We start from the raw sequence: 24734 nt of genomic DNA, 5'->3' as shown, positions 1-24734 counted from the left end.
ACCTTCCAATCCGTAAGCTCTAGGCGTGCGTCTTCAACACGTGTTTGAGACGCGTTTGACATTTCCTTTCGAATGTAAACAAAAACAATGACATTGCAGAATTGCTAGCTTACTTTTGCTTCTGTATCATTTACATATATCTCCTCTTTATTCGATCTCAGATACGCTCGTTGGGGTTCTGATAATGTCAACTTTCCAAAATCCACCCTCGCAATTTCGAGATGCGAATTCTCCTGAGCTTTCGTATAGTGAACATAATCAATCAGGAGAAATATCAGAAGATCAGTGGAGGGCTTTAGCGTATGTTAACTTAGTATTAGCTAATTGACCTGTTAACATAGCTGATAAGCTAACTATATATATATATATATATAGCAAAATAGTCAGAGATGTAGGACCGACTTTATCGCCCGACGAAGAACTGGGTGATTTGGCAGCTGCCGAAGCTGCAGTAAATGCAAAGGATACTGAGAGGAATGGGGTGGTGGACAAAGTACGCGATGAGCTGAGGCGTAAGTCAGCTGTCCACGAGCTTCCATGGACGATCTCAAACGATATAGGAATATCCAGAGGCGCTCGGGTGAGGAATATGTATCTGATTAGTTGATTTACGTGGTTGCGCAGAATTATCTCGTCAACTAACTCAAGCGTCTGCTGCGGCACAACGACCTTCATCTCACCCTTCGGCAGCAGAACATGATGCTCAAGTGAGATCTTTTGAACAACAACAATATTCCACTGGAAAGCAGCTCAACGAAGAACAAACTTTGGTATCGAAGCGAGAGATCGAATTGGGTAGATTGAAAGTTGAACGTGAAGAACTTGATAATTTACGCATTGGGGAGAACAAGGAAAACGACGATGATTGGACAAATGGGAAAGTGTAAGTGGTCATTATCTTCCTCATCGACCATATTTAGGATGAGGCAGCTGATGACTGGGACTGGTAGAATACGTCTAAAGATGCTTTCCGAAGGTGGATTCACTCTTGTGCCTTCCAAAGACAATAAAAGTGCAAATAAAATACTGATCCGTAAGTATAACATCATCATAAGGAACCGATGATTTTCAGGCGCAATGGCTGATTGGATTGATGAATGTACTTAAATAGGTAATGATTTGAAGAACGATGTACATTCTATACCTATAGACAATTCTCGTTCGAAAGTTTACACTGCTAATTTGATTTGGAATTTGGCAAGTGATGGATTATAATTTAGGCTAAGATAGAAAACAAATTTCGAACGAACTTTGACATGATAGTGTACTTTTAGTTGTATGTATGTTACGTATTGACTTTGATGAATTTCTAGCCGTGCTGGAGAGTCTTAGTCGCGGATTGCTCTCACTAAGGACTGACTATGATCTCCCTTTTTCATTTTCCTGGATAAAGGCGTACTTCGAAACAGAGGACATTGTATACATTGTATACCAATGGTAAATTCAATTTTCATTGAAAATGTGAAAACCTGTTCGTTTGAGTAGAAGGCAGAAGGAAGAGGTAATTAATGTTCATCGGGTAAAGGACTGAAAGTACAGGTTTAGCATATCTTATTAAATTTTCAAATCGACATAGAATCGCAAAACTTAATTCAACGTCTTGGTAAGAGATAGATGGGTGATCATCGAAGAAGGTATCGATAGATCGCCATAGATCATTGTCTCAGCTACCAAAGTAAGCGTTCATTGAATGAGATGTCTTGGCTACCATTCGATCATACTAATTGCTTGAGATAGTTGTGGTCGAAATGTCACAAAAGTCATGATTTCCGATTCTAATGAGTTTCCTTCAGGATCGATTGTTACTGGTGTATTAAAGTTGGGTCCCCTTACACTGGTCCGTTCTGTTTACTGACTTTGTGGTCCAAAAACAGTCTCACTTATTCAAATTCCGTAGCATGATACGCAACGAGGTTGAACAATGTCCGATACATTCAATTATAATATAATATGCTAAATGCGACTGGGTTACTGAATTACATTTTGTGATTCTGAGGAATGATTAAGCAGTCTAACAGTCTATTTTCACTAAGATGCAGTCTTGGAAGCCTTTGATCGTAATTTACTGCATTGAAAAGTCAGCGAAAGCGTATCTGATGAATCGACCTTATATGATATGACTCACAGAAGTAAGAACACAAAGCCGTAAGATGAAAGACAGAACAATCTAAATTATATCTTATATGTCAGGATATGTCAAACTCAAGGAACATAGTATGTTTACTTACGCAGTAATAGCGATATCCCTCCAACCATCAATTTTGTTTCCAAGATTCAAAGATTCAAGATACTCATAACCTTTGGAATATGGACAAAATTTACATTGAGTAGTCGAATTAGGATCATCCAAATAACCTGGGTTTTGAGATAAAAAGTCTGTCATGTATGCTTGACAAGTTTGACCATTTGGTGGCGTGAATATACCAAATTCCTCTTCAGCACATTGGACATCCACATCCCACATGATACGGGAAACTAGACCTCCGATAAGGTAATTAAATGGATTGAGATAATAAACTATCATGCAAAAGTTAGTTAATTTCATTGAGGTGCGCCCTCTCCCATTCGTAACTTACGCCAATAACCTGATGAAAGAAATGGTTTGTTAGCGCCGATAATGGTAAAGATGTCAATTTGTGCTAAATTGAACTTACGCCAAAAGGCAGTGATTTGTGGGTAGGGTACAAGTACACCGCAGAAAGTTACGAGAACACCAATAAGTAAAGGATTAACCAAAGCGGCGAACACAGCGTTAGGTGCATAAGCAGCAACGAATTGACCTAAGAACCGTAATCATGAGCCGGAAGTCTGTATATGGTGGAATCGCGTGTAGAACTTACCAATACCAGTATACAAGAATTCGTATAAAGTCATCTGAAGATATACTGGACCAGCAACACTAGGCTTGAAGCTAAATCCTACAACAGGGTACCAAGGTGCGAAGTAGAGTAGAGCGCAGACCAATAGATAAGGAATTTCAGCAACTATTTCACCGAAACAGAATGCTTGCCATGAATATAATTTGGCTTTTTTCTCTCTAGCTTCAAAGATATCTCGGTTGGCAATGAATTTCGGTTGGGTTTGAGCGATCACTCCGGCTGAAGTATACGCATTATTAAGCAGTGTACACTCTTCAAGCGATGCCATAGACAGACTCACGAGCCACGAAAATAAATTGGAAAATTGTGAAAATACGATTTTGCAGATCCGCATATCTGTTCCCAATCATCCAGAACCTGTATTGAGGTTGACTGATCAGCAACCCTTCATCGCAAGCAAGAGTCAAGGTAATAACGTACGAAAATCCATTGAAAAGGGCAGAACCGATATGAAGTGCAACTTTGTTTGTAACATATTCGGTATCTCTCCAGAGTTGAATTGAAGCTCGTTTGGTAACTAATCTCAATTGAGCTCCAGTTGTCGAGGCATATTCATATTTATCGTCTTCAGCATGTTTCCTCTCTTTATTTTTGTTCTCCTTCTTCAATTCTTCAAGATCATTCATTCTTGCTTTACATTCTTCGGACTCTGACCAGATCTTAGCCCAATCTTTACCTTTAGATAAGTCGCCAGATACGATATCTATCATTCGTTCTGCTGGATTCACATCTTTAGGTATTTGCACGTCTTGTTTGCTGAAATAATCACTGAGATTATCGACCTCGCCGACTAATTGTCTCAAGTCAGCTGAAGGGATGATATGGGATTGTGAGGGAATTAAACTCACAGTATACCATCTTTCCTCCAGCTTTCAGCAATAACAGTAGATCGAATTGAGCGAAGAGTGAAGCGGAAGGCTGATGAATAGTACATAATACAGCTTGTCCAGCAGCAGCCAGTTTACGGAGGAAAGAAACGATTAAGAAGGAACTCTGTCCGTCCAATCCAGAAGTCGGTTCATCAAGGAACAACAACGAGCTGAGATGTCATCGGGTCAGTCCTGCCCAAATCGGAGAATCGCTTAAAAAGTATTCCACTCACGGCTTGCTGACTAATTCTACACCGATGGTCAATCGTTTTCTTTGTTCTACACCAAGACCTGCACCAGGTGTACCGATTATAGCATCTTCAATATCGTGCAACTCCAGTAAATCGATAATGACGTCTACGTATTCGAGTTTTTCCTGATTTCTCACTATTAGCGAGATGACAACGATTAGAGAAAGAGCTGGGAACTCACTTTGTCCGAAAGCGATCGAGGTTGTCGAAGTAAAGCGGAAAATTCGAGAGCTTCTCTGACAGTAGCTTGAGGTAAATGGACGTCGACTTGTTCACAGTAACCTGTAGTCCTTTGGAATGATACGGGTAAAGGCTCGCCGTTCATCAAGACTTCACCATGGATTTCACCTTCGGTCTTTCGAGCTGCCAAAACATCCATCAAGGTCGTTTTACCTGCACCTGAAGATCCCATCAGAGCAGTAAGGGTACCAGCTTTGCAATAACCAAAGACATCATTGAGCAAAGTAAGCTCTTTTCCTTTATTGGGAACTTTGTAAGTGAGGTTTTTCCAGGTGAATGTGCTGCAGTCGTCCAGGTCAGTTAAAGCACGTAGCGATCACTAGGTAATCACTTACTTATTCTCAGCAGCGACACCCTCAGGCTTCTCATTATTGCCTTGATCTTTGGGTGATCGGCCGGGTTTTTCATTAGTCTGCATTTCACTTCCACCTTGTTCTTCATCTTGAGGCGCATTACCATTTTGATTTGAAGCTCTGATGAATTTTCCACCACCACCTCGTTTATAAAGTAGGATAGACTTGTTTGACCCGGCAGCAGGAAGTCTTTCGATAGAAATCATAGCTAAAGCAAGGAAGAAAATCCACAATGCTACTACAATACCGAAATTTCTCCACACGTGCGATTTGTACATTCTCAAAGCTTGATTTTCCCATGCTGAGCCATCTAAAATTGTTGAACCGGATTGAGCACCTGCGATAGCACACCCAGCTGGAGTGCCCATGTAATTTTGTCCCGAAGGGGCGAGCTGGGGCGATACACATTGTAACTGCAAACCGGCAAGTTCGTTACTCATTAAAGCCTCGAAGGAGTAGTAAACCGGGTCTATCCATCGGATCCATGAGAACCATGGGTGCATCGAGGGGGTATAGATGATATAACCGGCATACTACTAAGTCAGCTATATTCATACTCAGATGCGAACTCACAGTAACCAAAATACTGAACATCAATCCGGAGACTTTGGAGGCGTTGTTGAAGGTTCCGAATGAGTAACCGATAAATCGGAAGAAAGCTGTTGTGCACAGCGTCGTGACATATGTGAACAGTAAGAAGGCGAAGTATAACCCTGGTTCATATTTGAGGCCAACCATGAAGTAGATGATCAAGGTGAAGACAATAAGCTGACCGAGGAAGATGGGCAGATCGCCGATCGTTTGAGCGACAAGTACAGCGGAAGGTCGATAAAGTGAGAAAGCTTTATGTTTTGCCAGGACAGCTCTGCCAGAGAAGGCTGCTGTAGTTTCACTCAAACTGATAAGAGAAGGATATAGGAGGGTTAAGAAGATGGCTCCACCTCGGATGAAAAGACCACCAGTGGTGTCAGATACGGAGTAGAAGAGCGACCCTACGATAAGAGCTTGAATCAAGGTTGTGGCTTGTCGCGCCCACAGAGTCCATTGATCACCCCATCTCATTTGATAATCCCTGATCAAGGCAGCGCGGACTTGAGTGAAGTAATCCACTTTTTCCGATCGCTTTTTAGGTGCTAATTTGTATTTCTCCTTTTGCAGTGCTTCTTGAGTTTGACGAGTTTCTTGAGACTTTTGATCGTTTTTGAGATGCTCGTCTAGCTCTTGTCGCATGTTCTTGGCAGTTCCACTTTCTTGGTACCGTTTGGAAAAGTCCGCAGGACTGGTTGGAATTTTACCCTTATGTCCCTCCTTGATGACCCTTTCATTGGTCTAATTACAATATATCCATCAGATGAACAACGTACGGATTGAATGAAACCAACTCACCGCTGTGACAGAAGTTAAGAAATCTGCAGTGTTACCACCATCAGGATGCACGAAGCCCATGTCCTCGAAGTACTCTCTAGCCTCCGATCGTGGTCCATAATAGATAATTCTTCCTTCGGCGATGACGGTAACTTTGTCGAAAAGTTCGTAGATACCATTACCAGCCTGGTATAAACTGACAACACTGGTATTTCTCTCGATATCGGTCAGGGTTCTGATCACTTTGTTGAATTTCAAGGCTGTATCCGCATCAAGACCTCTTGTGGCATTATCCCACAGCTGCACAGAGGCCTTCGTAGTGAGTACTTCGGCAATAGATACTCTCTTCTTCTCTCCACCTGAAAAATCTCATCAGCTACAAACCAAGGTTGGGGCGAGCCATGATACCAGCCGTAGATTTCCGACTCACCTGAAACACCTCGTACATACTGATCACCGACTTTCGTATCATGTGTATGTTCTAAACCAAATATCTTCAACAACTCTTTCTTAGTCTTATCTTGATACGCCCCAGGTGACATGTGTTCTCCACCTTCGTTCTCAGGTAGTCTGGCTTGAGGTGAAGGGGTATTCATCCGTAAAGCGAAATCCAAAGTCCTTCCTACTAACAAATTCGGATCATGTATATCTTCTTCTGAATTGAAAATTACATCCGCTTTGTATGGTCTCAAAGTCTTATCGCCTGACATATCTCCATAGTAAATTTCTCCGTCTATTCCAGCGTATCCATTATGTAGTCCAGCTAAAGCTTTGAGGAAAGTCGTACATCCGCTTCCGGGCCTTCCAACGACTAACATCATTTCTCCTGGTTTCACTACACCCGAGAAATCCTTCAACAGATATCTTTGACCTTGCCTTAAGCCTTCTTCACCCTTCTTAGGCGTCGGATCACCTTCTTTCCATCTCATATCGTCTCCTCTTCCGCCTTCACCACCTTCGCCCGCACCACCCTTCTCTTCAGCTTCGACTCTAGCCTTAGCTAATTTGACTGCTTTCCTCTTGTAGTGCCGATTTGACCATGGTGCAATGATGGCCCCAACAGTAGGCGCATACGTGACATCGTCTGCTCCTCCTTGTCCACGAACGGATAGGTGATCGTATGCCAACGCGAGCGAGTGGTGTGGTATTAAACCTCTGGATTCGAGTAACTTTTGATCTGCCTACAATAATATAATCAGGAGGGTGAAAGGATTTCGAGTAAGCAATGTCAAACATACCTTTAGCTGAGCTCCGTAATTCCATTCATCCTTATCTTCGGCAACTTCACCAGACGAAATTGCCTTTGAATTCTGCCTGTATTCATTTGTACTGTTAGAACTTGCGCCTCCTTTACCTTTCTCCTGTGAGGATCTTCTGCCAACATCCTCCGCAGTGACTGTAGATGCACTGTCCGCATCTTCATTTTCGAGAGTATTCCCTTGCATCGATCCATTTGTAGGACTGTTCAACCTTGTTTCCTCAACATGTCCGGGTACTGCAGCTGGGTTGGTATCATCCGCGATCGATCGTTCATACTGATCCGCGTATTCCGTACGCTGATGGGCGGAGTTTTCTTGTGGTCCCGAAGATGGATTGACAGCGTGAAAGTCAGAGGTGTGGTCGTCCAAGGCCGTTATAGGCGGACCAAGTGAAGGGATCGCCATGGTTGTTGAAGCGCTAGACGCGTTTCACTTGACGAGGGCAAGCAAGATCTAGTTGCAGTCGAAAGAAATATTTGGTATTTTGAATCGACGAATATTCATCTCATGGTATATCAGAATCGTATGATCTCACTTCAAATTGTCACTTTGTGTAAACATGCTCGGTTTTCGAGGCCGAGGCTGAACATAGGCCTACGGACTTATATACAAGACCGAGGTAATTTATCATTCGTTATTCAGTATACGAACGAATAAACAACCGGAAAAACTGAAAAAAAGTATTCGATCTGGTCGATCTCAAGCGAGATTTCGTGGTAAATCGCGTCATACTTCAGGGTTTTAGTCAATGATTCGGTCCCCGGGCTTGCATACGTTGTCACCATTTTCGCAAATGGACTGAAAATCCAGCAAATATCAAGCCACGTGTACTAAAGACTGCCCAAATCGTCGTTGTGGTTCTAGTTTTGTCATAATCAATGTCTAGCAGTATAGCCGGACCAAAGAAATGGATTCGCGACGAGTGAGATCCTTACTTCGAACTGACCAAAGCTGCATACTGTGCAAGTGCGAGGCTGAGTAGCATACTTTGTCTCAGACGATACACCATGCCGAGCCCGTGGTGATCATCTTGCCCTTATGTTCAGTCCGTTTTTGTTGAACGGCGACCGTATATTTATCATCGGTGACTGAATTGTCGACCAGACATACTAGATACCACAAACTGAAAGGCTCATATTGTTAAAAGATTGATGCCGGATCCCGTTCGGGGAAGATCTCTAGGTATATGATCGCTCACAACGGATTAATTTCCTCAAAGCGACCTAAACGATCGACAGACAAGGTTAAGCTTTTTATGGAACGAAGCAACGATTTTCTGTGGCTAGAAGCATTCAGACAGTCGAGCCACATCGCGGGGAAATCTGCTCGTTGAGCTATGTGCGCTGCTTCTATATCGCACCTAAGCATCATTTAGGCCTTACGTCTTGTATTAGGCAGTTTACACAGAGTAACGTTCAGGGCATCCCCGCGAACCAATGTAATTGAAACAACCAGGATAACCTTTCATTGAAGCCAAGCCATTGATACCATACGTGACGAGCGCGCTCGCTGGCAAAGAAGTCCTCGTTCAGACGTGATACCTATTCAAGCGAAACGTAAATCAACAGACAATGGCAGCTCGACAAGATCGACGGTAGATCAATCGACGTTTGTAAATTTGACAATCGGTCCGCAAACTCTTTCCACCTGGTCGAAAACCGCAAAAATAGTGATCCAAAAAGCCATAAATTTAGCCCAGGCCGTAAAGATTCCGTACCTGTCTGCCGTGTGTCCGGAACCATGACATAAAGCAACGTAATTGTTGCACCCCCACATTTCAAAGTAAAATCAGCTGGTGAGGGTTTCCGCTCTTCGCTCTTTTTCAGCTTGCACGTGTATCAGGGTAATCACGGTCAGTCACCGGAAGGCGACACAGATTAAATATTCCTTACCATGTGCCGTGCACTTTTGAACGGAAAGTTTAATTTAGTGCCTGCCTCTGTTCGCATGTCGAATGTAAAAATACAAGCTGAACATAAAGATAGGATGTCTCTCAACAGCATGTGTTGTCTTTTGTCGATTTGCGTTTGAGACATGCTAAAAAACCCCGGAAAAAGGCTAATTAAAAACACTACTGAGATCATACCACTTACTTCAAACGGCTTTACACCTTGAAAGCAGTTCCGAGTGAATGTGTAAGACACCTGATTCAGGGCGAGCGCTACGGCTTTGACCTAACCAGACTAAACCTTCTTTTTTTAGAAAACATTCTCAGACTATTAGATAACAGGTCGCATCACAATCGGACGCCAGGGCCTGACCACCATATATAAGTAAGATGGGGTTTCATCGAGACCTCGACCTCTTCTTTTTCTTTCTTCACCCAGAAACTGCATTCGACAGAATCCTCTAACTTCGCAACCCAACTCCCAAAGTATCCTTAAACCTCCCGACCCATCCTCTCCTCCCTAAATCTCCGTTCCCGACCTCTTCTCTAAACCTTTACCCTCATCGACAGAAATCTTCTTTTCGAAATAAATCACAATGATTGCTCTCTCTACCCTTCTTACCACTTTGATGGTGATGAGCACTGCTCAAGCTGCTCCAGCTGCACCAATAGCCGAAAGAGATATCATCTCTACCACATTGTGTACTATCTTTGGATGTGCTCCTTCCATACCTACTTACGGAACGACTATTAGTAACGGTTTCGTCGCTCAAGGTTGTTACCAAGACCTTGGTACTCACATCCTTACCGATTACGCTGCCACTAGTTCTAGTATGACCCAAGAGATTTGTGCCGCCAAATGTTACTCCCTTGGTAAACCCTACATGGCTGTTGAAGGTGGAAATACTTGTTACTGTTCTTCCGGTAACAGCATCTTCTCTTTGACTTACCAAATTGCCGATTCTTCTTGTAACACTGCTTGTGGCGGTGAGTTGTTGCACCAATTCTCACTCGAGAATGAGCGATAGCTAATCCTGAGTGCGTCCTGTGTTAGGTAACTCCAACGAAAACTGTGGTGGTACTCTTGCTATGGTCCTTTTCCAAAACCCAACACTTGCTTCAGGATCCTCAGCCTCTGCTTCCGCCTCCGCTTCCGCTAGCGCATCTGCCTCTGCTTCCAAGTCAGCTTCTGCTTCTGCTTCCGCGAGCTCTTCCGCTGGTGCTTCTTCGAGTGCTTCCGCCTCAGCCTCCAAGTCGTCCTCTGCTGCCTCAAGTTCCTCTGCCGCTGCCAGCTCCAGTGCTTCTGCCTCAGCCTCGGCTTCCAAGTCCTCCGCCGCTGTCTCAAGCTCCTCTGCTGCTGTCTCAAGCTCCTCCGCTGCTGCCGTCAGCTCCAGTGCTTCTGCTTCCGCCTCAGCTTCCAAGTCATCTGCTGTTTCTTCCAGCTCAGCTGTCGCTTCTTCAGTCGTTGCCAGCTCGAGCGTTTCTTCATCGGTCGCCAAATCCTCCGCCGCTTCATCCGTTTCATCCGTCGCTGCCTCCTCGGCCCCAACTTCCAGCGCTACCCTCAGCTCAGCTGCTGCTTCCAGTACTTCAAGTGCTGCTGTCGTATCGTCTTCTGTAGCTCCGGTTGTTCCATCTTCCGCTGCAGCCTCAAGCTCAGCTTCTAGCTCCGCTGCCGCATCAAGCACTTCAAGCGCTGCCGTTGTCGTATCGTCTTCTGTCGCTCCAGTCGTTGCTTCTTCAGCCCCCGCCTCAAGCTCAGCTTCTAGCTCCGCTGCCGCCTCAAGCACTTCAAGCGCTGCCGCTGTCGTATCGTCTTCTGTCGCTCCAGTCGTTGCTTCTTCAGCCGCCGCCTCAAGCACTTCAAGCGCTGTCGTTGTCGTATCGTCTTCTGTCACTCCAGTCGTTGCTTCTTCAGCCGCCGCCTCAAGCTCAGTTTCTAGCTCCGCTGCCGCCTCCAGCACTTCAAGCGCTGCCGTTGTCGTATCGTCTTCTGTCACTCCAGTCGTTGCTTCTTCAGCCGCCGCCTCAAGCTCAGTTTCTAGCTCGGCCGCCACCCCAAGCACTTCAAGCGCTGCTATCGATCCTTTGGCCGTCCCTGCCCCTTGGATCGCAGCTTCTGTACCAGTCATTGCTGAAGCTACTTCAGGTCGAGCTTTAACTGGTTCATCCCTCGCTTCAGACGATATGACATACACCAAATGTCTTAACTTCTGTTCAGCTGGTGGATTCGCTTTAGCCGGTTTAGAATATGGTAGAGAATGTTACTGTGGTAATTACCTTACCAATGGTGCTTCTACTTCCATAACCGCTACTGCTACTATGAACTGTGCTGGATCAACTACAACTGCTGTAGCACTTTGTGGAGGACCAAACGCTATTACTTTATTCGAATTACCTACCAAAGTAACTTCCCTTGCCTCTGATTTAACCGTTGGTTCTGGAGCTTTAGCTTCTGGATGGTCAGCTGCTTCAACACCTTGTATTCAAGAAATTTCATCTGGAAGAAACTTAGCTTCAGATGGATTCACAGCTGATAACATGACTACCACTTCATGTGTTGCTTATTGTGATGCTAAAGGTTATGGTTATGCAGGTGTTGAATATGGTAGAGAATGTTATTGCGCCAATTCATTAGTTTCAAATGTTGCTTCAAATCAATGTACTATGCCATGTGGTGGAAATTCTCAAATTATTTGTGGTGGACCAAACGCTATTACTTTATTCCAAAATCCATCTTTACCAGTAATAACCGGACCAATTTTACCTACTGGATGGTCAGTCGCTTCTTCAGCTTGTATTCAAGAAGTTTCAGGTAGAGCTCTTACAGGATCTTCAATTACTGGATCAGATATGACCGTACCTAAATGTCTAAATTACTGTTCAACTCAAGGTTTCCAATATGGTGCTGTAGAATATGGATCAGAATGTTATTGTGGATCAAACCTTGTTAATGGTGCTTCTTTATCTTTAACTTCTGGTCAATGTGTTAAACCTTGTGCAGGTGATTCAACAACTACATGTGGTGGACCAAACGCTCTTCAAATTTACGTTAACCCATCATTTGCACCTAAAACTGTAGCTTCAAATGGATTCGTTCAAGCTGGTTGTATTCAAGAAGTCTCAGGAAGAGCTCTTACTGGATCTTCCACTACAGACCCAGCTATGACAGTTGCTAAATGTACTGCATTCTGCGCTACAGGTGGATTTACAATGGCAGGTGTTGAATACGGTCAAGAATGTTACTGTGGTAACTCTTTAGTCAATGGAGCTTCAACCTCTTTAGTATCTGGTCAATGTAAGATGGCTTGTGCTGGTGATTCTACTGCTATTTGTGGTGGTCCCGACGCAATCAACCTTTACACTACCGGTGTTTAAGTAGTCTCATTCCAGACTCAAGGGACTTGATTCTTGTAGTATAGTGTTAGTAGTTGTATGATGGTGGATGCATAGGCGTGTGTGGTGAATTGAATGTTGCACAAGGAATTTGATCGACTTTTGCTCAGAATAGCATGGGGGCAATACATGATAATTTCCATGCGGTTGCTAAAAATGCGCACATATGCGATAGTTTTCTCCGGTTATGTGAGTCGTGTCTAAATCATACTGGATTCAAGCATTCGCCTGGCTTGTTCAGCAGTCTCGTCAACCTCGAATGTTGTCTGAGGAAACAACTGTTAGCACACTGCCAGAGGTAATGTGTTGCAAGAAATCGATTCCGATCGAGGACACACTTACGACCTGTGGAAGATAAGCGCCAGCACTCAGATCCAGTGTCCACAAATCGTCAAAGACGCTTTCACCATTATAACCACCAGATATGTATATTCTAGCGTCATGTAACAGTGCGACATGATATCCTCTGCCTGGCGGTATAACTCCTCGAGGAGATTTACTTTCCCATTGCAAGGTTACTAAGATTTTTGTTAGCTCAAATACGATCAAGTCGACCATTAACTCAACGTACCCAAATTGAATAACAAGACATCTTGAGCGTAGGTCTGTCCATTATGCCCACCGATTATAAACAGGTATGAGCCGACTTGCGTAGAAGTATGAGACAATCGATTATGCTTGACATCCGTAGAGATCAGTGTCCAGATTCGGGTTTCTGCAAACCGCCAGCTGAATGAGCCATCACTGAGCGACAAAAATAGGTCAAAATAGGCAAACCCACGCAGGTTCAATATATGGATGTCAGCAAAACTAGCATGACCATCACTTCCACCAAAAACAATCATCTTATCCCCAACCAAATTCGCAGTGTGATATCCCTTTTTCTGCGGTACATCTCCTTTCGTCTTCCATTCTTGCCAATGGAGGTTATTTAGGTCAGATATATCCAATGCCCATACATCATTCAGAGCAGCTTGTCCATTACCTCCACCAAAAACTACTAGGAAATTTCGATACAGGACTGTGGTGTGAGCTCTACGAGGCGGCGGAATGGGAGATTTGGATGTTCCGATCGGTGGTCTTGAGAAGCGATGCGTCACTACAAGAAAAAATTAGTTCATATTAGCTCAAAATGGACCTGGGACCTCGGGACTTGACTACGTGAACCTACCTGTTTCCAGTATCCATACTTCATTACTATAACTAGGTCCATCACCTCCTCCAAATATGAACAACTTATCGCCTACTAACGTCGTAGTATGCGCTCTCAAGGGAGGGAACTGTTCACCCATCGTATCGATTGTCGACCATAGCAAACTTTCGGTATCGAACCAAGCTACACCTCTCCAACAATTACTCTTATCCACACCTCCTATTACCCATATTCTTTCTCCTACCAATGTTCCACTGTGCGCACGAAGAGCTTGATTTGGGGGTTTACCATGGAATGGTACTGGTGAATAATACATTGAACTTGCCGGCGCACGAGGAACGTTCTTGGCATTGGGTAAAAGTGGTTCGTATATTCTATATGGCGTAACGGGTTGACGTGATGACTTAGAGTGTAATTTACGACTTTTCTCTCTGTCTTTCTCTCTGATCGTACTTGAACCGTCCCCTTCACCAGCTGACTGACGAGCAGGAACGGTTAAAGACCTTTCTCTGGGTTTATGAGACGCTAAGTGTTTAGTAATTGCCCTTTTACGTGTTGTTATTACACTGTCTTCAGGTCCACTATCTGTCTCGCCTTCTTTCGCCAGATCCATACGATTTAAATTGTTGTGCGACGTGTTTGTGACATCTTCCAAAGAGGTTGACTGTATTGATTCTTTCCTTTTTGGCACCCCAAACGGAGGTCCTCCTGAACCCGTCATAGCAGTCGAAGGTGATGATCGATGTATAGGACCCAAATCAGGTGGCTGGGGTCCAGACGAAGTCGCTGAAGGCGAAGGAGTGAAGTCGCGATTACGAGGAATAGTTCGAGAAGAGGAAGAAGCGACATTGTTTTGTGAAATTTGAGATTGAGGTTGAGGTTGTATATCAGGTCTCATTTGTGCTAAATGAGCAGGATAAGTGATAGGTTCCAAATCTGGCTCGGCACCAATTGTATTTGGGGGAGTAGGAGTTCGTGTTTTTATCATAGGTGATGAAACTAGACCTAAACCTGTATTTGTGGATGACTTGTTATTGTTGTTGAAAGGTGATAAAGGTGGTTGAGGAGTTTTTCGAAGATCAGTTTCGGGTGTGCGTAATAACGAAGATGATCTTGAAGGTGGTAACAAGTTTGGATCACTTCGATGATCTTCTATGACTTTATCTAAACTTTCTGAATTTCTGGTTGAAGCGAAGAATGCAGATGATACTGAACTATCATCAACTACCACTTGATGTAAAGAAGGAAATGTTGAACCTCGATGATGATTAGGTGTATCTTCATGTATCTTTGATGATGTAGCAGGAGGTGTTATATCGACTGTTGGTGGTGGTGTTGATATCTTCTCTGAACGTTTGAAAGGACTTCGAGCTAAAGAAGGTAATCTTCGGAAAGTTGATGAGGTTGGTAAAGTCAGATTTGATCCAGAAGGGTTACGCTGTCGACCTAGACGAAGAACATTGATGAATTAGTTTAGTTGCTTATATGATATATGATGAATTGAGATTTACTTACCATTTGAATCCATCTTGTTTATTTATCTTGTTTATTTGTTTATTGCGTTTGTTTGTTTCACTCAAGTCTGTGCTCACTACTACTAATAGCTTATTATCTTATATCTTATTTCATCGCATTGATCGCTTCTGCATTTACTTCTGATAAAAGATGTCCATTCCACTTCAAATAGACCTATTCTGTGTTGGATCGAACTCGTCTTACTATTCAGACCTTGGGTATGTTGTATCTTTGACTATTGAAGCATTGAGAATAGGTGAATTATCAATCGTTCAAATGGATCGAAAATGCATATATCATATTTATGATTGATCATTAAATTGATTTTTGATTTGAAACGCGTCGGGTCACGGTGATCATGGTCAGGGGCATTTTAAGAGTAATCGATAATTTTTGGTAATGTTTCAAGATTTCATCTGCAATTATAATTTCTTACCCTTCAAAGACCTCAATTTATAAAAAATGATCAATGAATCGGAGCATGAAGCAACTACATCGAATTATTTTCAAGTAGCTATATCAGATGATCAACATGCAATAGAAAATCAAGATTATCAAAATGAATCTTTAACTAAGAGTAAAGCTGAAAAAGCTGAAATTCGAAAACAACGTATAGAAGCTGCTGTTAAAAAGTCAAAAATTGAATATAAATCTGAACATGCTTATACTGAAAGAGATGTAAATTTGTCCTTTTCTCTCTCTCTCTCTCTTTTTGGTAAAGCTGAAAAAGCTGATTTTATTTTTATTCGATAAGTGGTTTTTAAATTCTGATATTGAAAGAAATGTTTTATCAAAGCCGAAAGTGGATAAACAACATTTAGGTGAATTTTTATTTTTATTTTTATTTTAAATATCTTTAGAATATGGAGAATATTCTCATTATTAAATTGAATGAAATAGAATACATAACTACATCATTATATTATGCTTCTCCACCAAAATACCAAGAAGCTTTAAACCTAATATTAAAAGGATTTGATCCAAATTCTAAAAAGCCTTTAGGTGGATTAACTAGGGAATTATTAGATATAGCTTTAAGATGCTCATTAAAAATTGAAGATATAGATAATTCTATTAAATTAGTTGATTCAAGTCGAAATTTAGTAAGTCATAATAATTTATACATATGAAGATTAGGTTTAAACTTATGAGAAATATTTTGGATTTAAAAGTGGAAAGGTCAATATGCAGGAATAGCAGCTTTAGCTTCTGATGTATATATTTTATTAAAAAAGCCAAAAGGTATGTCATCTTGTTAATCAGAAATGAATTTGAAAAAATGATTGTTAAATTGTAATTTCTTGATTGATATTGACAATTAAAACAAATTATTATCTTTTAGACGCTTTAATTCCTTTATTAATATCAACAAGTTCATTTGGATTACATGAACCAATTTTAAATCGATTATCAAAAATTATTCAGGAATTAATCAATAAAAATGATAATTTGTCAAATGAATTTAAAGCTACAAAACATTTTTTAAATATTTTATATAAAGTTATAATTTGGAAATCAAATTATTTACAAAAACCTCTTTTTAATGATTCGCCGAATATTGAAAAATTAAATTTAAACAATTCATTAAACTTCAATGGAATTGATATGATTTCACTAAATAATTCATCAGATATTGATATTTCTTTTGATAAACCAATTGATATACCTTCTATAATATTAGAATTAAATTTAAATGTTGAAAATAATAATGAAGATTTATTAATTGGATTAAATGGAACTGTAAATAGATTAAATAAAGGATTAAAAAGTGAAATTGAAGGTGAAAGTCAAATAATTGAAAAATCAGTCAGAGAATTATAGACTGTACTGTACGATAACAAATTAATTGCTCAGAATGATTTCACATAATTGGCATAGAGAAAGTGTATTCTAAGTGGATTTACATCATAATGTTGTACATTTACATCGAAATTTTATAATTTGTAAAGTACAACGGAGTCACATCTATAATGCAAAAAAAGCCAATAATTATTCTTCATGTTATTCTTTGATCGTATCAAAACCCCTTCTAAAGATCATAAAGCTCCAAGTGGATCCCAAGCTTTCTTATCATCACCCATAGCAGCTCTTATCATTTCTTCGCTCTCATCAATTTCACTCGACTTAATAGGTAAGGTTGTTGGTATCGTTTTATGTGAAGGATAGTTTTGTTCATTCAATGATAATCCAGCTAAAGAAGTCGAATGTGTTTTTTCATCATCTTCATTTCTAATTACAGGTGCGATGATTGGTGTTGATTCTACATATCTATCAGTTGACCAAGGATTACTATTTAATCTACATGTTTGAGGTTTAATACTATGATTCGTATCATTGGGTATATCCTTTGTATTTGACCATGGATTAGTTTCTGAAGGTATTCTAAATCCAGTTTTAGGGATATACGAATTATATTCATTTTTGTTTTCAACTATTACATTGGATTGATTTTCACCGGTTACTTCATTACTTTGATGAGTTTGAGCTTGTTTTTTCCAAGGATCAGTATCAACTTCTCCAGCTTCAGCTTTAATTTGATTATACGCATCGGTTGAAATATTTTTAATCTGTTTTGAAGCTTGAGAAACTACATTTAAAGCTCCATTACTAAATTGTTGCCAATTCCAAGATGATGATGATGATGTTGTTGAATTAGAAGGTGAAATTGTTCTCTTAAGAAGAAGATTATTATCATTATTATTATTTGAATTTTGTTGTAAAGGAGAAATAATTTTAATTACTGGATCTTGAGATGAATTTTGTATAATTCCATTTGAATTAATTCCTTGATTTTGATTTTGATTTTGATTTAAAAATGAAGTTGATGATTGAGAAGAAGATCCATTCATTTCTTCATCACCCCTTTTAAATAATTTAAACCAAAATTTAACTTCTTTAGGATCAAATAATAAAACACCTTGATCAGAATCAATTTTATTTAAATTAAAATCATATTCTTTATTAATATATTTCATTTTATTTAAAGATATATAATCCCATAAAGAAGTAGTTTGATTAATATATTTTGTTTTTTGTTTTTCATTATTAAATAAAAAAGTACCAAATTGACATGAATATAAATGATAAAAAATATCTAATAAAAAAAATTCATTAAATTCAAATCTATTTGAAAATTGTTTTAAAATTTGATAAATACAATCTAAAAATTGATGAAAAACAGGTGAAATTTCTTTTAAATTTGAAGAATTTAAATTTGAAGAATTATTAAATTTATTTGAAACTGATTGAAAAAAAGCTTGAGCAGCTTTTGTAGCTGCTATTCCAGCTACATTAACATTAAATTCATCTTTTTCATTATAATCTTCATCAGAATCAATATCATTTTCTGTAGATTGAATAAAATATTTTTCAGATGATAAATGATTTGATCTATCCATAAATTTATGTCCAAATGATAAAAAATCTTTTTCAATTAAAACTGAAAATCCTTCAATTGTTCGATAATAAGGATCTAAGCATATTTGAGAAATTGCAGATAATTGTCCTGTTCTATCCCATCCATCTGAACAATGTATTAATACATGAGAAGCGTTTAAATGAATATTTTTGATAATGATTAAAGATCCATCTAAAATCGTTGAAATGTGTTTTAACCAATTTGATTTTCTTAGTAAACCCCTATCCAATATAGCTGAAGGTTTCATTTCTGCTTCTCTAATTGCTTCTGATATGATTTTTAAGCTATTTCTCATTACGTGTATATTATCTATACCGAGATAAGCTTTTTTAGCCATTTTATAATTTTCCATATTTTCAGTTCCCGCTCCCATGGCTACATTAGCCATTGCATTTGTAGTAGGTCTAGCATCAATTATTAAATTTGTAGTTGTTGCTCCATATATTGGAGTTCCAAATGCCGTATCAGGATAATGATGAGTTGAAAATATACATTCTACTAATCGTTCATCTTGTGCTGATCGAGAATTTTTCAAACCTACCATAGGTTGAGATGAACGTGTAATCGAGGCCTATATTATGGGAAAAAAAAAGATAAATCAATCACTTGCATGAAGACTAGCATTTATATAGATTTGCTAAATACTCACATTATTAGCCCAATGTAAATAACTCAGAACAGGTATTCTAGATTTACTTCTATATTTACATGCATAACTTAAAGTTGAATCACTAATTTTAGTAGGTATAATTAATTTATTAGGATAAGTAGATGAAAATGAATAATCTTTATTTATATCTGTAAATCTCCATGATTTAGTTTTTGAACCTAAACCTTGACGTGTAAATTCATTTTTAGGATTATATATTGACCAACCATTTGAATTTGCATTTGAAGAAGATAAAGATGATGAAGAAATTGAATGATTATAAAAAAAAGCATGTAATTGTTCAACTGAATCTATTTTAAAAAAAATTCCAAATTAATAATTTAATTTTTAATAGATTAATGGAGATTTAATTAATTATTCTGAAAATCGAATTTTTAAAAAAACTTACTTTTAATTGCACTATCTTTTATACTTTGCCAAACATCTTCTGAACCTCCTCTAAATTTACCTTTACCTTTTTCTTTTTCATTTATTGAATTAAAATTTGTTTTATTATCTTGATCTTTTTCAAAAAGAAAAACGTAATTTTGAAAATATTTAGTTTCAATACGAAGTGGATAATAACCTTGAATTGATTGAGGTAATTTAGTAAGTAATGTTATACTTGGATAAGGTATCCATATTTCCTCTTTGTCATCATCTTTTCCACTTAAATTTTGATCAGGAGATGCTGAAGATGATGATTGGGATGATTGGTTGTTTGACGATGATGATGATGATGAATTTTGATGAAATATCAAATGATGCGGTGTTAAATGAATTGTACCTGTCTTTCTAACTTTAGAAGGTTGACCATTCTTCTCTGTTGGCGCTATATAGTGTTCCAAGACCACATTATCCACTCGGGCTACTTTGATAGTGTCCATCTTGCTTTGCTGCGAGAGATTCTCTAAGAGTCTGTAGTATATCAACGCGATAAGGAACTAATTCATTCTTAATCATCGTCACAACAGGTTTGGGTTCCAACTTGGCGGATCATCGTTAACTAGTAAAATGCGGAAACCTCCGCCCTATCCGCTCGACTTGGCGATTAGGGTGACAAAGATGATGCCTGAACAGATTGTTACACTCGTCGATAAATGCATGTATTGAGTCTATTCAAACAATCTTTAGAATACAAGTACATCTACAACAAGAAACCACTCTACATATATGTGGATGACAGGAAATACCAAATTGGAAACATCTTTAATCTCAGGTGCCGACCCGTAATTGATCTCCCCATTGCTCACGCTTTCTTGAGAAGTGAATTAAATAGCGGGGAACAGTCGATCGTACTAGTATTCAAGCTATCAGCTCGATCTTCTCGCCAAGTCGTGCAAATAAATTTGAATTCAGCAGATAAAGGTAATTACTCACCTTGATCCATTGATCCAAGACGGATGCCTCTCCAACAACTTGTCTAGCTTCGACCCATACCCAGAGCTAATTACAACGTAAGAAAATCAGCATAACAAACACCCAAAAATACAATTCGAAGTGACTGTTTACTCACTTTAATCATAGCTAAGAGATTACCTTTAGGTACAGCATTTATAGCTTCTTTTGTACCCATTTGTCTACCTAATTGTCTTAAAATAGGTAAAGCAGATTTAAATAAATCCATATCAGGATCTAATTGTCTACCAATTCCTTCTAATAATAAAATACTTAAAACAGTATTAATAAAATCACCTTCTAATTTAACATGATGTTTTCTAACAGAATTTAAAACATCATTTAAAATATCTGAAATTTTAATTTTTGCTAAAGAAAAAGTTTTAGATTTAACTGAAAGTACAACATGTTGAATTTTAAGTGCAAATGTTTCTTCATCAATTACATTTTCAGGTTGTCTACATCTTTCAACCATTAATTTTCCGGCTTTATATCCGTCAAATTCTGCTATAGCTTGGAATAGATCTAAAAAATTTCTCCTATTTGTATCATCTAATGAAGTTACTAATCCAGCATCGATGAAGATCAATTGTGGTTCATATCCTTCTTTGGATAATTGGTCAAGTCTTTCGTGCCATTGATCATGATCGTGAGCTATTGATGCCAAAGAATGGATGAGTTGTTGGTTTGATATGGTATCTGAAGGTGGAGTATCTGAGGGAGGCGTTTGAGAATGTTTACTGAATCGATTGAGCAGTGGGCCCAAGTAGTCTATGGTGGTCGGCTTATAGAAGCGGACCATGATATTACCACTACATTCGATAAGTTAGCCTACCAGTTCAGAAAAATCTGAGCTATTATCAGCCAGCCAACTTACGGGTGCAAGTCACCGTGAGTCCAATTGTCCAATAAAAGCATTTCCTGCGCAGCAAACCTGTCAGTACGATTTTCTTTAGAAGGGGATGCTGATAAAAGCCTACTTACAAGGAAAGCGTCCAGACCGATATTGGCAATCTTATCATCATAGTCACCACCACCATTTTGCAAGAAATATTTAAGTGGAAGGGCATCTTCAAATTCCTCGATCAATACATCTTTGCTATCACCATGTTGAGATTTTATCTTGAAAGGTTTAGGGAAAGTTACCCTTCTACCTCTCTTTTCGAAGTTTGCCTCAAATTTATCCAAATTAGAAGCTTCAACTCGAAGGTCTAATTGCGAATTCATCATTTCACCGAACACATTCACTTCTTCAGGAAGTGAAAGCCATTCCATGCCTGGGAAAGCGTTAAAGATATTGGCGAAGACAGACATAATAGCTATATCTCTTCGGATGGTCTTTCTCGCTCGTGGATGTAATACTTTTATAGCTACTGATCTAGTCTTTTCTTCCACCTCTGCGTGACTGGATGTTGCTGAGCCTCCACTGAAAACGGCTTGTTTCAGTTTAGCTTTGTATACCTGCACCTCTGTTTGTCAGCATACATCCAAACATCGATGAGATCTCGGAACATACCTGAGCAATCGCCCCGCATCCGATAGGTTCTTCATCAAACTCGTCGAAGATCTCGTCGAAATGCATTCCAAAAGCCTTCTCGAGTATCCGTTTAGTGTGAGCGAGAGAATGTGGTTTACCATTAGAATGTAGCTTCGACATTTTATCGCATAATTCGGCTGGGAATAGATCTGCTCGAGACGCAGCCCATTGACCTAATTTGATGAAAGACGGTCCGGCTCTTTCCATTTGTTTGACCAAGAAAGCGTACCACCAAACAGCACCCCAATTTTCCTCTTCTTCAGCTATTGGTTTACCTGTTCGTCTTCTTTTCTCAGGTTTACCGACCAGTAACATTGGAGTAGTGAGTATGACAGGACCGAAAAGGATTGCTAAATGGAAAAATCTAAATAACGTTGCTAGGGGCTCTAGTATATAAAGCTGGATGAAAAGTACTGGACCCATACGTTTTTCAGTAGGTGATAGAGCTACTATATCTTCTTCTTCCATTACTTGCTTCTCCGCAACTGGACCGAGACTCATCGCTTCTGAATCGTTTTGGACAGGTCGTTTGTAGAGATACAGGATAGCTCCTAGCCCTACTCCACTCATGACCGCTACTCTGAGTGGTTTGTTGCCGCCGGAATTACCTTTTGAGCTTCCCGAAGATCCTCCATTATCACTATCGCTAGCTATAGGTTCTCTCGTGGAGTTTACTACTCCTCCCACACGTCCTTTGCCAATGACTGCCGAAACAGGAGCTGCGATTGTACCAAATGATCTCCTGGTAGCCGTTTTCAATGCATTCCAACCTTCGTTATCAAATAAGAATGGCGGTAATCCAGATGGCCCCGGTCTATTCGCAGGGAACTTGGCCGCATCTTCAGCTCGTCTCTTGACTTCATTCCAAACCTCGTTTTTCAAAACGTCACCTCTAAGCTTGCTTAATTCGGCTTCAAGCGTATATAAATTTCTTCTAGCAGGTGAAGGAGCTTGCGCATTCATTCTTCTAACTAAATCATTGATCTGCTTAATATTTTCTTGATGGAATTTGAATTCACGAGCTTCCCACATCTCGTCCGATGATGGAACAGAATGTAAAGGAGGTAAAGGTAATAGCGCGTTCGAGGAAATGACATTCCGTACCAAATGTGTAGTATAAGTCGTAAGAAGAGTAGTTCGGAAAGCATTAACAGTTGAATCTAGGGAATGTTGAAGTTCGATCCAAGGCGGTAAAGCACCTTGACGTTTGACAATCCTATTCATGAGTAATTCACCAGTTTCTAAATGCGGATTACTTGCCTCTGGATCTCTAGGTATGGGTTTACCTTTTCCATTAGTTATTTTGAAGAATCCAGCTTCTTTCGCACGTTGTATACGATCTTCAACTAATCCTCCCCATGCTCTCAGACCACTAGCTCCTCCCTTCTGTGCACCCAAAACACTAGAGCCTTTTACTTGCCGGTTCCCTCTGAATGTGCCTTCCTCGCCTTCTTCACCATCTTCAAGCAGTATCTGCTGTCCATCTTGATTTAGGCCAAGCTTATAATCCAATGCACCTTCACGAGCATTATCTAATCGCCTAATGGTTTTCCCGGATCTCTTCGCATTGATCAACTTTGATCGAGTTTTCCCATCAATACTGGCTCCAGGGGGCAATTTCAATTCCAAAAGATTGGTGAGGGAATCGCCATCTTTAGTTGATCTTATAAAAGTACCATACTTAATTTGAGGCGTATTATTCTGTAATTTAGTCTCACCAGTATAAGTTGAATGCCAAGGTCGATGTAAATGAGGCGGTATAGTCGTTCTATGTGGATTGGCAAGTTCGTCTGCATCAGTGAATGGTTGTAGAGACGATTTCGTATTGACAACCGGATTGCCTAATCGCGGATTTAGATCCAAGCTCTTGATCATACTTTTGATCTTGTCGTCAGAGGCATTATGCTTGATACCTTCGGGATTTCTCAAGGGTTTGTATTTGGAATCTACCAGCATCCTAAAGACCGCATCGTGTGTCGATTCTTCTCCTGTCCATATTTCACCTTGATTATGTATGAGATGATCTTTTGAAGTACTACTGATCGGTTCCTCTTCTTCCAAGGATTCGGCAAATAGCTTGGCAGAACCCGTCAGCCGAGATTGGGATGAAGACGAAGATGAAGGTGGAGATGCATCGATCTCAGACGATAATGTCTGCTGAGATCGAGCTTGGATGTGAAACAACGTTCGCCGATTGACAGCTGAGATAGCACGTCGACGGACAGGCAGCATGTTGAGAAGCGCCCGCGGATGAAGTGGCCAACAAGATTAGTTTGCTCTTCTTGTCGCTCTTCTGAATTTGACTATTCACAAGGTGGAGATGATAGCTCTTGGTGACTGACCATGCGATAAGGCTTTTTAAGGTTGTACTTCCTGACGCCTGATAATGATCGCGCCGGTAATATAACATGACGTCGCCTGGATCTCAGTCGGAGTGCAAACCTATGTCCGAGTGTTCATGTCACATTTGGTTCCGTTCAACTTGATTATAGCTCGTAAACAGAGTTAGAGTTAATTTGAGTACGAAATACTGCTTGAACTGGTAAATGCTATCAGCATTATCA

General features: G+C 39.9%; 7 protein-coding genes across 7 annotated transcripts; 3 read left to right on the top strand and 4 right to left on the bottom strand.

Moving 5' to 3' along the window:
• Nucleotides 1–184: 184 nt before the first annotated feature.
• On the top strand, nucleotides 185–1215 carry I206_101097 (uncharacterized protein; the record flags this gene model as incomplete). Its single annotated transcript, XM_019152010.1, has 5 exons — nucleotides 185–300; nucleotides 376–512; nucleotides 625–883; nucleotides 951–1033; nucleotides 1112–1215. The coding sequence occupies 5 exons, from the start codon at nucleotides 185–187 to the stop codon at nucleotides 1213–1215; spliced, it is 699 nt and encodes a 232-aa protein (XP_019014148.1).
• Nucleotides 1216–2028: 813 nt separating this feature from the next.
• On the bottom strand, nucleotides 2029–7621 carry I206_101096 (uncharacterized protein; the record flags this gene model as incomplete). Its single annotated transcript, XM_070202330.1, has 16 exons — nucleotides 2029–2065; nucleotides 2126–2167; nucleotides 2229–2517; nucleotides 2577–2585; nucleotides 2655–2780; nucleotides 2841–3098; nucleotides 3160–3236; nucleotides 3300–3669; nucleotides 3728–3918; nucleotides 3982–4124; nucleotides 4181–4520; nucleotides 4575–5125; nucleotides 5172–5921; nucleotides 5979–6316; nucleotides 6388–7138; nucleotides 7196–7621. 16 exons carry the CDS (start codon nucleotides 7619–7621, stop codon nucleotides 2029–2031), a joined length of 4698 nt encoding a protein of 1565 aa, XP_070058431.1.
• A 2079-nt stretch (nucleotides 7622–9700) lies between these two features.
• On the top strand, nucleotides 9701–12482 carry I206_101095 (uncharacterized protein; the record flags this gene model as incomplete). Its single annotated transcript, XM_070202329.1, has 2 exons — nucleotides 9701–10091; nucleotides 10159–12482. The coding sequence occupies 2 exons, from the start codon at nucleotides 9701–9703 to the stop codon at nucleotides 12480–12482; spliced, it is 2715 nt and encodes a 904-aa protein (XP_070058430.1).
• A 218-nt stretch (nucleotides 12483–12700) lies between these two features.
• I206_101094 (uncharacterized protein) lies at nucleotides 12701–15181 on the bottom strand (the record flags this gene model as incomplete). The annotated part of the gene is made up of 6 exons (XM_019152013.1): nucleotides 12701–12766; nucleotides 12843–13018; nucleotides 13072–13215; nucleotides 13282–13599; nucleotides 13672–15099; nucleotides 15169–15181. 6 exons carry the CDS (start codon nucleotides 15179–15181, stop codon nucleotides 12701–12703), a joined length of 2145 nt encoding a protein of 714 aa, XP_019014151.1.
• A 449-nt stretch (nucleotides 15182–15630) lies between these two features.
• Nucleotides 15631–16989, top strand: I206_101093 (uncharacterized protein; the record flags this gene model as incomplete). Its single annotated transcript, XM_019152014.1, has 5 exons — nucleotides 15631–15846; nucleotides 15923–15989; nucleotides 16069–16271; nucleotides 16341–16410; nucleotides 16511–16989. The coding sequence occupies 5 exons, from the start codon at nucleotides 15631–15633 to the stop codon at nucleotides 16987–16989; spliced, it is 1035 nt and encodes a 344-aa protein (XP_019014152.1).
• A 215-nt stretch (nucleotides 16990–17204) lies between these two features.
• Nucleotides 17205–20122, bottom strand: I206_101092 (uncharacterized protein; the record flags this gene model as incomplete). The annotated part of the gene is made up of 3 exons (XM_019152015.1): nucleotides 17205–19157; nucleotides 19236–19546; nucleotides 19645–20122. 3 exons carry the CDS (start codon nucleotides 20120–20122, stop codon nucleotides 17205–17207), a joined length of 2742 nt encoding a protein of 913 aa, XP_019014153.1.
• A 384-nt stretch (nucleotides 20123–20506) lies between these two features.
• I206_101091 (uncharacterized protein) lies at nucleotides 20507–24402 on the bottom strand (the record flags this gene model as incomplete). Its single annotated transcript, XM_019152016.1, has 6 exons — nucleotides 20507–20533; nucleotides 20616–20681; nucleotides 20752–21445; nucleotides 21511–21554; nucleotides 21618–22094; nucleotides 22150–24402. The coding sequence occupies 6 exons, from the start codon at nucleotides 24400–24402 to the stop codon at nucleotides 20507–20509; spliced, it is 3561 nt and encodes a 1186-aa protein (XP_019014154.1).
• Between the last annotated feature and the right edge of the window lie 332 nt (nucleotides 24403–24734).

The sequence above is a fragment of the Kwoniella pini genome, chromosome 1 (genome assembly GCF_000512605.2).
Source record: "Kwoniella pini CBS 10737 chromosome 1, complete sequence".
Taxonomy (NCBI): Eukaryota; Fungi; Basidiomycota; class Tremellomycetes; order Tremellales; family Cryptococcaceae; genus Kwoniella; species Kwoniella pini.
Note: the sequence above shows the minus strand (reverse complement) of the source record. Positions and strands in the feature narration are given on the sequence as shown.